This window comes from Pleurodeles waltl, chromosome 6 (assembly GCF_031143425.1).
Source record: "Pleurodeles waltl isolate 20211129_DDA chromosome 6, aPleWal1.hap1.20221129, whole genome shotgun sequence".
NCBI classification, from domain to species: Eukaryota; Metazoa; Chordata; class Amphibia; order Caudata; family Salamandridae; genus Pleurodeles; species Pleurodeles waltl.
Genome location: NC_090445.1, coordinates 1,460,821,097 through 1,460,837,462, shown reverse-complemented (window position 1 = coordinate 1,460,837,462; position 16,366 = coordinate 1,460,821,097). Strand labels below are relative to the sequence as shown.

At 43.8% G+C, this 16,366-nt stretch overlaps 1 protein-coding gene across 36 annotated transcripts in view; it reads right to left on the bottom strand.

The window, feature by feature from the left end:
- ANK3 (ankyrin 3) overlaps positions 1–16,366 on the bottom strand; it is a 1,678,649-nt gene that overhangs the window by 25,947 nt on the left and 1,636,336 nt on the right. For 33 of the 36 annotated variants that reach the window (XM_069240922.1, XM_069240928.1, XM_069240923.1 and 30 more), the window contains 2 exons: positions 4,810–4,893; positions 4,650–4,715 (listed from right to left, as the gene is read on the bottom strand). The exons of the other annotated variants lie outside the window; for them this stretch is intronic. In XM_069240922.1, the coding sequence (XP_069097023.1) occupies positions 4,650–4,715; positions 4,810–4,893 (150 nt within the window). The remainder of the gene's footprint in view (positions 1–4,649; positions 4,716–4,809; positions 4,894–16,366) is intronic. 36 annotated transcript variants of the gene reach the window in all.

Sequence of the window (16,366 nt, the reverse complement as noted above, 5' to 3'; positions counted from 1 at the left end):
ACAGCACAACCCTATCACACTGCAGTGACAAACATTTCCTGCAGCCTAAAATGGAAGCTTACCACAGCCTTCACTCTTCGGCTATTTAACTGCTTGGGTGCACAGGACGGGCTGGTCTCGCCCTCGGAAACGGTTGCCCAGTGCCAAGGATGAGACCCGCTCATCCTGCTATGGGCCCCACCACTTCCCCCTATGGCCAAGCACCCCCCTCCACTGGGCAGGGATGGAAGGGGAATCTCTTCCCCTTCCACCCCCACACCCCCTGACCTCCCTGTGTCATCTGATGATGTCAGCGTGCAATCGGGCGCTGACCTCATAAGAGGCCTACCCCTTCGCCCTGATCAGAGGAGAAATGCAAAACCATTTCTCCTCTGATCACATGGCAGAGGTGAGAGAGGCATGAAAGGAGAGGAAAGGCCTCTAATCTAATTAGGCCACCCCTAGACACCGGGGATTTTTTTTTGTTGTTTATATATTATTTCTAATATGTGGGGAGCGACACCTTAGGCAAGGGTTGCTCCCCTGGGTGGCAAATTGTCTTTAGGCCATTTCTGCCACCCCTTGGGGGCAGGTCAGCCGATTTTTATTAGGCCAATCTGCCCCCAAGGGGGGCAGAAATGCCACTAGACAGCAGGGATTTACTTGATATGTATACATAAGGGGAGCGGCCCCTTGGGCAAGGGCCGCCCCCCAGGGGTGCAAACTATTGTTAGGCATTTTCTGCCCCCACGGGGGGCAAATCGACCTATTATAATTAGGCCGATCTGCCCCGAAACCTCTAGGCATCAGGGATCTTTTTTTTATTGGTGTTTTTATTTTTATATGTGGGGAGCGACCCCCTAGGCAAGGGTTGCTCCTCTGGGGGCAAAATGAATTCTAGGCCATTTCTGCACCCCTTGGGGGCAGATCGGCCTATTTTTATTAGGCCAATCTGCCTCCAATGGGGGCAGAAACCTCTAGAAACCAGGGATTTCTTTTTTGTAGTCAGTTTCATGTGAGGGGAGCGACCCCTTAGGCAACGGTCGCTCCCCTGGGGGGGCAAATTTATTTTAGGACATTTCTGCCCCTGGGGGGTGGGAGGGGGGCAGAAACCACTTAGGCAGCAGGGATTGGTGTGTGTGTGTTTTGTTTAGGGGGCTAGGGTCGCTCCCCATGGGGGCACATTACTGTTGGCCAGATTGGCCTATTTTTGGAAGGCCCATCTGCCCCCGAGGGGGGTAGAAAGCCCACCAGAGACCAGGGAAGATTTTTTTTCAAAATAAGAGGGTGGGGGTAATGCCATACCCCCACCCCAAATAAATGGGGCCAAAGTTGATCTGCCCACCAGTGGGCAGATGGGGCAGTTACCCCCGATCCACACCCCTGGGGGGCAGAAAGTCTACTAGATGCCAGGGAATTAAAAAAAAAAAGTGTGGTGGTGGCTACCAACCAGTATGGGTATGGTTATGCCCCCACCCCAACTGAAGGGGGTAACAGTCTTTCAGCTCTCCCCCGCACACTAAAACATTTTAACCCACGGCAAGCAAGAGGACATTTGATTATTTTGGGTTTTGGTTTTACATTCAGGCCATGAGAGCTTGGCTAACTCTCAAAATCGTCCCACTTGGAATGGTGAGGGTTGCACTTTTTGGACTTTGGGACGCTGCCATGTAGAAAAATCCACAAGATCTAGACAAATCTGAAAACTAAACATCTGGGTGAGTCCAGGATGGTGTGCTTCACATGCACCCCACACAATTTTCTTACCCACAATGCACTGCAAACCTCCAACTTTGCTGAAAATTACAAATTTTTCCCATATTTTTGTGGTGGAACCTTCCGGAATCCACAAAATTTCCGCCACCCAGCATTGTCGCGTCTATACCGATAAACATTCTGCCGCACTTGTCAGCCTAAAGATGTTTTTTTTCCAAACTGCCCTTTTGGACCCGCTTTGGTTCCACCTCAATTTCGACATGCTTTTGGCTCTTCCCTGTCACAGGCACTTGGTCCACCTACACAAGTGAGGTATCATTTTTACCAGGAGACTGAGGGGAACTTTGGGTGGTAGGAAATTTGTCCCGGTGCGGTGATCCCACACAGAAATGTGGGAAAATGTGATTGTTTAGCTTAGTTTGAGGTTTGCTGAGCATTCTGGGTAAGAAAACATTCAAGTCACACCTCCCCGGATTCCCTTGGGTGTCTAGTTTTCAGAAATGTTTGGGTTTGGTAGGTTTCCCTATATGGCTGCTGAGCCCAGGACCAAAAACACAGCCCCCCACACCTTTTGCAAAAGCAGGTAGTTTAGTATTTGATCATTTTGATGTGTCCACATAGTGTTTTGGGGCATTTCCTTTCGCGGGCACTAGGCCTATCCACACAAGTGAGGTACAATTTTTATCCAGAGACTTGGGGGAACGCTGCGTGGAAGGAAATTTGTGGCTCCTCTCAGATTCCACAACTTTGTGTCACCGAAATGTGAGGAAAAAGTGTTTTTGGGCCAAATTTCGAGGTTTGCAAAGGAGTCTAGGTAACAGAACCTGGTGAGAGCCCCACAGGTCACCCCATCTTGGATTCCCCTAGGTGTCTAGTTTTCACACATGTGCAGGTTTGGTAGGTTTCCCTCGGTGCTGGCTGAGCTAGAGGCCAAAAGCCACAGCTTGACACTTTGCAAAAAACAGCTCTGTTTTCTTTGGGAAAATGTGATGTGTCCACGTTGTGTTTTGGGGCATTTCCTGTCAAGGGCGCTAGGCCTACCCACACAAGTGAGGTACCATTTTTATCTGGAGCCTTGGGGGGTACGCTGGGTGGAATAAAATGTGTGGCTCCTCTAAGATTCCAGAACTTTCTGCCACAAAAATGTGAGGAAAAGGTGTTTTTTTAGCCATATTTTGGGGTTTGCAAAGGATTCTGGGTAACAGAACCTGGTGAGAGCCCCACAAGTCACCCCATCTTGAATTCCCTTAGGTGTCTAGTTTTCAAAAATGCATAGGTTTGGTAGGTTTCCCTAGGTGCTGGCTGAGCTAGAGGCCAAAATCTACAGCTAGGCACTTTGCAAAAAACACGTCAGATTTTAATGTAAAAATGTGATGTGTCTATGTTGCGTTTCCTGTAGTGAGCATTAGGTCTACCCACACAAGTGAGCTACCATTTTTAACGGGAGACTTAGGGGGAACATAGAATTGCAAAACAAGTGTTACTGCCCCTTGTCTTTCTCTACATTTTTTTCCTTCCAAATGTATAACAGGGTGTAAAAAAGACGTCTATTTGAGAATTGCCCTGTAATTCACATGCTAGTATGGACACCCTGGAATTCAGAGATGTGCAAATAACCACTTCTTCTCAACACCTTATCGTGTGCCCATTTTAGAAATACAAAGGTTTTCTTGATACCTATGTTTCACTCTTTATATTTCAGCAAATGAATTGCTGTATACCCGGTATAGAATGAAAACCCATTGGAAGGTGCAGCTCATTTATTGGCTCTGGGTACCTTGATTAACATAGAAGCCCTATATATTCCTGCAACCAGAAGACTCCAGCAGACGTAACGGAATATTGCAGTTAAAAATCTGACATCGCAGGAAAAAGTTCCAGAGAAACATTGAGAAAAAATGCAGTTTTTTTCCCTCAATTTCAATATTTTTTTTATTTCAGCTGTTATTTTCTGTTGGAAAACCTTGTAGCATCTACAGAAATTACCCCTTGCTGAATTTTGAATTTTGCCTACATTTCACAAATGTTTAGCTTTCTGGGACCCAGCATTGGTTTCACACGTATTTTTGTCACTAACTGGAAGGAGGTTGAAAGCACAAAAAATAGTAAAAATGGGGTATGTCCCAGTAAAATGCCAAAATTGTGATGAAAAATGGGGTGTTCTGATTCAAGTCTGCCTGTTCCTGAAAGCTGGGAAGCTGGTGATTTTAGCACCGCAAACCCTTTGTTGATGCCATTTTCAGGGAGAAAAACACAAGCCTTCCTCTACATCCCTTTTTTCCCATTTTTTTTTTTAAATGACATTTTTGTTGTATTTTGGCTAATTTCTTGGTCTCCTCCAGGGGAACCCACAAACTCTGGGTACCTCTAGAATCCCTAGAATGTTGGAAAAAAAGGACACAAATTTGGCATGGGTAGCTTATGTGGGCAAAAAGTTAGGAGGGTCTAAGCACGAACTGCTCCAAATAGCCAAAAAAAAAGGCCTGGCACCTGAGGGTGAAAAGGCCTGGCAGCCAAGGGCTTAAGACACCAGTACTAGGCAGCTCAAGACTGTGGCAGAAATTAATCTTTAAATTAGCATTAGTGCTTGCTTTATGTGGTCTGCCCCTAATAATAATACAATGCCTTGGAAGCTGAAGTTTATTATTTTTTTCCTTTTTGAAAAGAAAAAAAAAAACGATACCGTTCAGGAATGGAAAAATACATAAAAGGAAAAACACTGAATGAGGATTCCTATGTGTCTCTTTGCGGCACCTCCTTGGCAATGAAGCGATCCAGCAACGGAATGTAAATCTTATTGCAAGCAGGACCTCAGTAGTTTAAAACACAGCTTCACTGGTCGCACTTTGCAAGCGCTTTAAAATGCCAGGCTCATTACACTGCAAACTTTTAGCATTATGAAACATCCACTTCGAAAAACTCAGCAAGCACATTCTGATTAATTCAGCTCACACCTTTACCGTTTCACCACCTTTCCTCTCGTGAGGGATAACAACACGTCTCACTACTTTTCGAATCACCTGCGAGAAGCAACGTGTGAAAAGAATCATTTCAAAGCATGGCAGATAATGTGAGACACACTCAAAGCCCACTAAAACTAGGCACGCGGTTTACTTTTCTTGTGACGAGGTTGCCATCTTCGTCTGTGAACTGTTCTTCGGTCACCGTTTCACCAGGAATGTTTCTCGCTTCCTCGCCCTAAGGATGTGACATCATTAGCAGAGGGTAGACTTCCGTGCTGGATAACAGTCAACGGTTTCCTTTTCATGTCACTGCACACACATGCTACCTGTCATGCACAGTCATGGGATGAGGGGCAGACAGGTACTTCTGAAGTGAGCACACAAAGGTAAATACATAAAAACAGATGCTTTCAGTGCCACATGCGACACAGGTACTTGATGCAGAAATATTAGGACAACTCAGAAAATGTGGTTACTGACACAACCGATGACGGGTAGTTTAACGCGCTTCACATTGTCATAATGGCTTCAACGTTCCCTAAGATAAAACATAGCCCAAAAATATGCTAGGGTGTAATACTGCCTCAAATTAACGCAGAAGCAGGAATATGTTTTTACAGCAAAACAGATGAAACTATAACAATAAGAAAGTTGATTACTCTCAATTTCCTTTTGTTAGTGCCCCTGTTGAATCCTCTATATTTGATTTTAAAATGCAATCAAAACAGTATGAGGAAATGAAAGAATGACACTATATTTGGTGACTACACATTTACTGGCTAAATGATCATTAGCAGGCTTAGAATGAACACTAAACAGACTTCGCTGCTGTCGCACAGAGTAGCGCCTTAGTCACTGCAGGGGGTTGAAGGCTCTGGGTTTTTAGTAGTTTTATTAAACAATATGTGTTAACTAGGTTCTTAATGTTTCGAGATAAGGTGCCTTTTTGGTCGGTTTAACCAGTGCAGCTCGTGTTTGGGAACTGTTGTCTTCAAGGCACTTCCTTGGTGTAGGGTCCATGTGATGTGTTCCTAACACCTCAAGATCTCTACAAGTCTGACGCCTTGGTGTTGGGACAACCAAAGGACAGGCTCGGCAGAATCACGGCCCGATGTACAGTAAACTGCAATTTTCAAGTCGGGCGAGAGAGAAGGCTAAGTCATTGTTAAGAAGTGACAACGAGGACAAACGGTTTTAGTTGGCGCCACAGTTTTAAGAAAAAGGGTGCTCCGTAATTTGAAGGAAAACGTTTCTCCTTTAGAAGTAAAGGACATACAACAAACAAGTAGTCTACTTTCTTTATGAATCATATTGTATTGGACAATGTCAAGCATCTCTGTATCTCGGCTCAGTTGTGCAAATGGGAACATCTCAATAGTTTTTTTTTTAAGTAGTCAACTTTCTTTAGCAGAGGATCACTTTTTACAGAGATGTTGCCTAAGGTCTGAAAAAGGCATTTTTGGTGACAGTACAAAAGCTACTGTAGGAGGTGGGGCATTTTCTGTGGTAGAACCAAGCATCGCGACTTTTTGCTGATCCACCCTAGGTTTCCAAGTTTCCTTACTGAAATTTAGTAAACTGTTGAAAATCTGGCTTTTCCTGCCGTTAGTCAGTTAGTAGATGGTTTATTTGTTTTTTAAGTAACCAATGTGACTCAATCCAATAGAGCCAAGATATAGTCAGATGAATGTTTGTGCTTTATAAATATTAAACACAAATAAATAAATTCACCTGAGGCCGATTTCTGCAATATGAGTGTACTTTAAACACTCACCAACAAGCGCACGGATAACTCCTACATGTTCTCAAGGTCATTCAAAAGGAGATCATAGGTGGTATGTAAGCAAAGACAGCTGGTAGTCATCCATTTCTTCATGGTAGTGAGGGAGCTGGACACTACACGACCATCTCCTGAACTCTCAATACCAAGCAATAGGTGGACAGATCAGCATACTCTGTGGTCGATGATACAGATGAGGGTCCAGAGGCGAATACAGGTGAACTGAAAAGTAGGGTTTGATAGTCAGATGCTTGAAGAATTGCACGGACTCACTGAAAGGCTCTGGTACGAAGTTTACCTAGGATGTGTCTGGGTTCTGTTTGCTAGGAATCTGTCACCTCACTTTAGAATATTTATTTTATTATTTTCACAAGTTGTTCTTTTTTAAAACTGAATGCATACATACATCATTGCTTGAGCAAGCCTACGTGTCTCGTGTAACCTTACCAGTGGAGGCAGAGTCTGTGTTTGTCATTTGCTGATACCCACTGCTACTAGTCTATGAAAGTGCCCAACTGGGGTTTGAACCGTGTAACCTTGTGTCCGTAGAGCTAGTTGAATATCCTAACGTGAAGGCAATGTGTCCCACTGTTCCCAATGTCTATAAAAAATGGAGGTGTCTTGTGGCAATGAGGATGATACTGTTGTTGCATAGACCCACTCCCGGGAAGGAGGAGTTGGGGATGCAGAGAAGGGGAAGTAAAGCACATCGGCCACTTCAGTTGCGGTGTGTCCCTTATGTTTGCGTGGTGCGAGGTGACCGCAGCCATTAATTCGGAAGTCTCAGAAATTGAGAGGAGATTTAATCCATCATGGGGGCCTGACGTAAGACACTGCAGTCAATGTTTCGAAGTATGTTTCCTAGGCATTCTGTGGAGGTGTTTGCTCTTGGCCTGTTATCAGCGAATGCCCGTTCGTGACCTCCGGGGTCACTCTCTTGGACAGATCCTTCAGCCAATGTTGTGTAGAGGGGGCGTCCAGGGATTTCCAGGCCATTGCAATGTGACATCTTACCAGAACAAAGCTGCTGCACCCAACTATTTATCAGAAAATATGTTTATTAGGGCGTGTAACACCCTCCTCCTCAAAGCTAAGCCCCTGCAGAACATAGGCTCGGTCAATACATTTCATGGTGTATCTATTGTTGCGTGTGTGCTGAGATACCTATGAGACACATAAAGGGGTCAATAGACAATATTCGTCCAATAATGTCCATCAATGTCGATGACGCCTCTGCCTATTAATGTTCGTTAATTCGGAAGTGTACACCATATGATAAAAGGCAGCCTCTAAGCATGGGCCCCGTGGGGATTCAGAGGCTACTGTTAGGAACATGAGGTGGAGAAGCACGGGGGAAAGGCAAGTCTGCTGCAAGCAATTGAATTGGGTATACTTCAGGCAGGGATTTCTGGACACTTTATGTACATGTTCGAGGGCAGTGGACCTCTGTCGGTCTGTAAGATCCTGACCCCCTGAGTTAGCCCATCTATCATTGACAGTTGGGAGTTTCTTGGTGAGGGTATCGAATAATGATATATTCAGCACCATGACTGCCCGTCTATCACTAACGTGTGTGAGCAGAGACTGCAAGGGTGGGAATGGTACAGCTTCAGTTCATTCTGGTCCCCTACAGTATTCCCACTGCAATTGATAGAGCACTATAGAACAGAAACTGACCCTCTTTAATGTTGTATTGTTCCCAGAGTTCCTGGAAGGTCAGCAGTGCTTTATAGATATAGAGATTGCCCAACGTGGTGAGGCCAGCTTCCTCCATGACCTAATGTTAAGTTGTCACTCAAGGGAGGGACGGAAGTGGCCACAATGGGAGTCATGGCAAATATGGCAACAGGTTGTGCCTGAGCTGGACATTCATGAGTCAGCAGCACTTAGTGGGGGTAGGGCGATCCACTGGGGTCCATCAGCTAGTCTACTATAGCACAGCCCCCTAAATCTCTCTGCATGATCGACAACTCAGGGTTGGAGACATCAGAGAGCCAGTGCATTGGCCACTGCAATTGAGCTGCCACTTCGTATAGCTCATAATTTGGTGCTCTGAAACCTCTGTGTTCTGGAGAACATATAGTTTACTATGCGCTACCCTCTTCCAGCTGTACCCCCATATCAAGTCAGAGAGACCAGAATCCACATCTCTGAGGGAGCGCTTGGGTAGGTAAACGGGAAGGGCGGAGAAATGGTTAACTCAATCAGGGTAGTGCCAACATTTCAGCTACTGCCACCCTGCCCATAGGTGATAGTGCTAGGGAGCACCAGAAAAACAATGAAGTATGTATGTCTGCCACCACCTCCCCCAGGGTTCTCACGTATAAGTTCATTATTCAGAGTGGTAGCTATTTATCCCCAAGTATCTGAAGGTGTCGGCCTGCCATTCCAGAGTCAAGTGAGGCACTGCCTCCCGCTCTGGGTGTGTGTCTTTGCATGGGGAACAGGCAGGACTTTTCCCAGATCAGTCATAGATCTGAGGCTATTTCATAGTCTTCTAGTGCCTACATTCTTTGAGGGAGGTCTCTTCCCACATTCCTGAGGAATATCAGCGCATCATTGACATAAAGTGAGATAGCTTTCCGAGCATTGCCACTCGGCTTTCCCCATTGCGAGCCCTGTAGCAGGAAGAAGCCCGTGAGGGGCTAAATAGCCAGGGTGAAGATAAAGCAGCAAAAGTGGGTATTCCTATCTCGCGCCCTTGTATACTCCTAAAATAGTAGAGATTTCCCTGACTAGGCGAACCCAGGCCACTGGGTTGGTGTAAAGTAGGGCAATCCAGTGGGATATTTCATTGCCAAGCCCTAGTCTCTTCAGCACTTCCATTAAAATGGGCCATCCCAAGGTATGACAAGCTTTTTAAATGTTGTGGGACAGGGCTATGTGTGATGGTGTCACTTGTGGATTTTATTCCATAAGTCGGAAGAGGCACCTTACGTTTAAGAATGTTATCCTCCCAGGGAAGAAACCATTTGGGTCGTGGTAACAGCCTGTTGGTAATGAATTTTCCAAGAATCTTGTAATCAGTGTTTAGAAGGGACAGCGGTCTAAATGAATGCACCTTCAACAGGTTCCTACCTGGTTTACGCAGGACTGTGATCATCGCCTCCGGCAAGAACGCCTTTAGAACACCCTCGTCTCTGACCTGCTGGTACAGCTAGAGAAGTTTTGGAGCAAGGGTCATTCTGTAAGTGGATTCGAACTCCACTGGGATTGCGCCCATCCCTGGTGTTTTGTTGGGTGCTACCTGGTCGACTGCAAGGTGGATTTCATCTACTGACAGCACTTTGCCTAAAGAGTAGAGGTTTGAGTCATGGGAAAGGTATTATATCTAGATATTCCTGTAAAGCCCCCCAGCCCCCATCCCACTGCTCCTAGGTAGAGTGAATTATAGTAGTCAAAGAAGGTTTGATTGACGTCGGCCTGTGTGTTAAGACACTCCCATGCTGGGGGCTTAATGGCATTAATGTGGAATTTAGGGGCTTCTGACCGCAAAAGTCAAATCAATACCTGTCCTGCTCTGTCCCCTTCTACATGCTGACTAACAACATACTCTGCATAAACTAGCTTCTCAAGTCTGGTCTCCAAAGCCCTATGTTCTCTCCTAAGGGGGTCAATATCGCCATTGTGCCCTGCATCCATCCTTACCTGCACTTTGGATATTTGTATGGCACACTCGAGGTCAAGGATCTGTGTCTGCAGCACGTGCTTTATACCATTTGAGGTTTTTATGCACAGACCCCATATAACAACCTTATAGGCGTTCCACTCCATCCCTGGGTTTGAGGCAGTCCTCTTATTTTCCTTTAAGTAATGACTGATCTATGAGCCTGTAGTGCGGTGGAGAGTGCTATCCTGCATTGCTGGTGTGTACAATTTCCAGGTAGGTACCAGTGCTCAATGTCTGCCCTGCTGTATTGTCATTTTTAGGGGATTATGTTTAGAAAAAGTATGGCCTAGGTACTCAGTAGCTAAACCTTAGATGCCATTTGGGAGGTACATAGAAAAACATCTATTCTGGGATGCAGATGGTGGACTGGGGAAACAAATGAGTACTCTCATGGTGGGGTGCAGAGCACCAGATGTCATGCATGTGGATATGTGAAATTCCTTCTCTGAAGGCATGCGCCGTATGGATCGCTGATCTTCCCTGCAGGGTGCAGAAGGGTCTTTCCAAGGAGGTGTAATGCACTACACTGAAATTCCTACCCCATAAACCCAGTATTGACAGGTCATGTGTCATTGTGAGAGGTAGGTTTGCTAGGAATTGTTGTAGGTTACTTTTGAGCGCATAAAGAGCCAACAGGGCAATCAGTGCCTTATCAAGTGTCCGCCCCTCAGACGAACATCCCCCTAGCATACACTGAACAGGAGGTATGATGATCGGGTCCCTCCTTCCCCATTACAGTTTAAGGAGTTCAGTGGCAGTCATGTGTGTTTCCTGTGGGCAAGTGACATGTGATATGTGTCTGCCTACACCACAGGTAGGAATACATCAAGTGGTGATGCCTAGGGATAGCCATGCCCAGAGTGTTCTAAGAGATAATATTGTAGGTGGGCAAGTGTTCTTTCGGGCATGTGGTCATGATGCATCCCATTCCATTCCTTAGCTTCCCCAGGATTGAGCCCTTGGAAGTCTCCATGCAGGTCCATTCCCATTGTTTTATTAAGAACAGAATCTTGGCTCAATGTTATGATCTAAGAAACTAATTGACACTTATGAATAGATGGCAGACAGCAGGAGCAAACAATAATACACAAAAAAGTCAACATCAGCTATAATGACGATCATGTTCCTTCCTTCAGAGTATTATGCATACAGGGAGTGCAGAATTATTAGGCAAATTAGTATTTTGACCACATCATCCTCTTTATGCATGTTGTCTTACTCCAAGCTGTATAGGCTCGAAAGCCTACTACCAATTAAGCATATTAGGTGATGTGCATCTCTGTAATGAGAAGGGGTGTGGTCTAATGACATCAACACCCTATATCAGGTGTGCATAATTATTAGGCAACTTCCTTTCCATTAGCAAAATGGGTCAAAAGAAGGACTTGACAGACTCAGAAAAGTCAAAAATAGTGAGATATCTTGCAGAGGGATGCAGCACTCTTAAAATTGCAAAGCTTCTGAAGCGTGATCATCGAACAATCAAGCGTTTCATTCAAAATAGTCAACAGGGTTGCAAGAAGCGTGTGGAAAAACCAAGGCGCAAAATAACTGCCCATGAACTGAGAAAAGTCAAGCGTGCAGCTGCCACGATGCCACTTGCCACCAGTTTGGCCATATTTCAGAGCTGCAACATCACTGGAGTGCCCAAAAGCACAAGGTGTGCAATACTCAGAGACATGGCCAAGGTAAGAAAGGCTGAAAGACGACCACCACTGAACAAGACACACAAGCTGAAACGTCAAGACTGGGCCAAGAAATATCTCAAGACTGATTTTTCTAAGGTTTTATGGACTGATGAAATGAGTGAGTCTTGATGGGCCAGATGGATGGGCCCGTGGCTGGATTGGTAAAGGGCAGAGAGCTCCAGTCCGACTCAGACGCCAGCAAGGTGGAGGTGGAGTACTGGTTTGGGCTGGTATCATCAAAGATGAGCTTGTGGGGCCTTTTCGGGTTGAGGATGGAGTCAAGCTCAACTCCCAGTCCTACTGCCAGTTCCTGGAAGACACCTTCTTCAAGCAGTGGTACAGGAAGAAGTCTGCATCCTTCAAGAAAAACATGATTTTCATGCAGGACAATGCTCCATCACACGCGTGCAAGTACTCCACAGCGTGGCTGGCAAGAAAGGGTATAAAAGAAGGAAATCTAATGACATGGCCTCCTTGTTCACCTGATCTGAACCCCATTGAGAACCTGTGGTCCATCATCAAATGTGAGATTTACAAGGAGGGAAAACAGTACACCTCTCTGAACAGTGTCTGGGAGGCTGTGGTTGCTGCTGCACGCAATGTTGATGGTGAACAGATCAAAACACTGACAGAATCCATGGATGGCAGGCTTTTGAGTGTCCTTGCAAAGAAAGGTGGCTATATTGGTCACTGATTTGTTTTTGTTTTGTTTTTGAATGTCAGAAATGTATATTTGTGAATGTTGAGATGTTATATTGGTTTCACTGGTAATAATAAATAATTGAAATGGGTATATATTTGTTTTTTGTTAAGTTGCCTAATAATTATGCACAGTAATAGTCACCTGCACACACAGATATCCCCCTAACATAGCTAAAACTAAAAACAAACTAAAAACTACTTCCAAAAATATTCAGCTTTGATATTAATGAGTTTTTTGGGTTCATTGAGAACATGGTTGTTGTTCAATAATAAAATTAATCCTCAAAAATACAACTTGCCTAATAATTCTGCACTCCCTGTATTGCCAGTACTGTATAACCCTCCCTGATGGATTGTACAGAAACTGTGCTTAGTTAAGATCAACTACCATATGTCAAAGGAATTCTTAAGCACTTCCTGTTCTACCTGTCTGGCGTAAGAGGCAGAGGAATGAACAATCAAGTGATTTTGAAAATCCTAAAATTCAAACTTACAAAGGCACACTGTTGTTCTTCTGGTATTAGCAGTACATCACTTTTTCTAATATTACAATCATATGTTCCTGTCTAACGTAATTGAAGACTGTAAGGAAGGACATGTGACGGATATCTTGTCCATCGTATTACAAGTTCCATAGGATATAATGGAACTTGTAATGTTTGTGACAAAGTAATTCCCTCCACCAAACTCGTAATGAGGCCCTTAGTCTTGATCCAACCATTGTCCCTATCAAGTTTTGCTGGCTTTAATATTATCTGCACTGTACCACTGTTAAATAGGGGTACACAGTCTGTGCTTTCTCCTTAAACAATGCACTTTGCATAGGATTTACCCAATTGGCTTACTTAGCTTTTCTTGGGACATAGTACATAAAATGCGTCAATGGCATGAAAGTTAACTGGCATATGTATGCTGTGGTGTGTATTTATTCCACCCAAACATATGGTTGGCAAGAGCACCACTGTCTTTTGTCTGGGCTGCAGTTTAAAAGTACTGTTGTGACAAACTGAAAGGAAGAATGCATTTTTGTAAGTTAACAAGTCAGCCCTAAAATGTACCTTGTAAATCCACACAACAAGGTGGTTAATATTAAAATAAATAGTGCTTCATTCCCTATTTGAAATTGTGTGCTCTCACATTCATTGATTGGCAAAAGCTGTTTTCTGTGTCTAAGTTCAGACAGATTCGCCATGAAAAGGGGTCAGTGAACTTAATACCTTTAATGTCTATCTGTAGCTCAGAAATTACTAGCAAAGAGATTCAAAGTAATTTTCCATTTAGCGTGAAAAACTCACCTTTTGTGGTGAAATTACTTTTGTTGAAAACAAACTTCATAAAAATGTACGTTGTGTTGACTGGGCAAAGTTGGTCTAAAACCAGTACTCATCTTAGCTCCAGAGGCCAAATGCATGTTCCTTGTTGGAGTTAACAACCCTGCTCTCCAAAGAACCTTAGCCTGGCCTCGGGCCCACGAAGGCAGCAGTATTGCCAACAATTGGCCTCTTCGTAGAAATTAGTAATTTGTGAGGGGTACAAGAACAGTTGGCAGATCAAGTGACAACCTTCTCACTACCTCGTTGGGTTTGGATATGACAAATGGGCCCGACAGGATCTGCTCCCATTTGTTTCCAGGTCTCCCCCAGGATTCAGAGACTCCTTTTCCATAAGAGGGGAAACAGTTCCTGACTATAACCAAGGGACGAGACCTCATCTAAATAAGAAAGTGGTTTTGGGGCAGCCAGAGAACATTCCGATGGAAAAAGCAATTAGCTATTACGCTTATGGTACTGTTTTACAGTAAAGTGAAGAAGATGTGATGCAAAAAACGTAGGGTTTAGGGAGAAAAAAAGGCCTAGAAAGGATAGATAAAATTCTTCAATCACTGGATAGTGCCCAGGATTAGACTGCCACTTCATCATCACCCCCTCAGACTTTTCTCGGACCTGGGGAGATTACCCCTGGAGAACATTGCACCCTACTGGAAAAAAAGAAAACTCTAGAACTCCTGCTGGTACCCAGGGAGCGGAAATGCTTTCTGAGAGTCAGTTGGTCGGCCTCCTGGTTGCCTGCTCCAGGGACACAAAAAGCAGGATTCCAAAAATGTCCATCAGATCACTAAGGACTGAACTTTGTACTAGCCCTGGAAGGAGGGAGACATGGCGATTATAAGCCTGCTATGAGTACCTGATGGATGCAGGAGGGATCAGAAATGAAAATGTAAACCAAGGCAAGGCAGCAAATGCATTCCAGTGGGAAAGTAACCGCAGTAGCTATGGATTACATTTTTGCCCTGCTCGGAGTTTTTGGTGCTAAAGCCAATAGCTCCAGTGGGAGATGGACAACAGCATATCTGATTGTGAGGGACCTCCGCCTGCTACAGCTTCAGATCTAGTCCGGCTGGAAGACTTTGACCTCCAGAAAGAGTTTGAAGGCAGAAACCTTGACTGCTTGGTGTATTCGACTTTCACTCCATCATGGTCGGCCTGATATCACACCCAAGTCCCAGTCAACCACAAACTGATATTTTTCCAATGGCAGTTTACTTTTCTATGCAATTTGTGCCTTAACACTTAAAAAAACAGTTCTGATTTATGCTATTTGTGCCTCAAAATGTTAAAAATTCATATCTGCTTTTTATTGTTTTGCTGTCTTTTCGCTTAATAAAGTTTCTTTCCTTTTCTAAATTGGTATGGGAATAGGATTGTGTTCTTGACTTAAAAAAATGTTGGTTCTGCCCATATCTGTCACACATTTCTCTAGGAAATTGCCTGCTGCTTGTGCCAATGCTACCGGGGGTTGAGACCTATCTAGAGTGTATTTATTAAGCTGGTAAGGATTCCCGTTTCCTGAACTGATAACCCACTTTCTGACGAACAGCAATGTATGCTTATATAAGAATCAAGACATATATTTGAGTTCTATGCCAGCTGCTAGGGTTGTTGCTATTGGAAAATTATGAAATAATAGAAGGAGCCAGAGGAAAGACATTGCTACTTCACAAAGTAAACAAAGGCTGTAAAATACTGTACGACTAACTAAGTAGCAGAAATCACATAATATGTTTATACATTTCACGAATTATCTTTAAAAAAGGCCCATTTACATTTTGAAGTTATAGCATTAAACCTGCATGGAAGGAAAATAACACTGAATGTGGCAGTTACCAGCAGGTAGTGCTCTAAAATTATTTGGTGAAACACTATTGCGTGTTGTAAAGTTGTTTGAAGGGGAATGGGGCAGGAATCCACTTACTGACTTTCAAAAGGATGAATTTAGAAAAAGAAATTTTTAACACATATTCAAAATTGAATATTTTACACTCTAATCTCAAGAGGGGCCACCGACACAAATCTTGCAATACATTTAGTTTGCATAGATGAAGAGATGACTTGTTCTCAGAAATCTGTGATTGAATCAAGAGTCCATTGGTGGGATTGCTAACTAAAACCTATACTTTATATAGACAGCTATACGATTTAGAAATACTAGAAAACCAGAGTGGAAAAACAACATATATGTATCAAGTGTAAATGAGACTTGAAACCTGTGAATAGTTCCATGATAATCTCATGGAAAGGAGAAGCAGGTGTGAAGCCTCATGTGGTTCAAAATTCAGCACACATGTTAATTCTCTCTTTTAAACAACATCAATTTTTTAAGGAGTTATAGAACACTAATTGGAAACAGAAAAGAAAGGTCTAAAAAGAGATATACCGAAGCTTTACAACTGTATAATCAGCCGACGGTGGTTTGTTATTAAAAATGTGTTGCATGAATTGTGAAAATTCTTGCTGCTGGCTTCAGCAATGCATACATTAAAATTACAAAGAGAGAAACAGTGTGCTTTTTGCAAAAGCCTGTAAAGTTC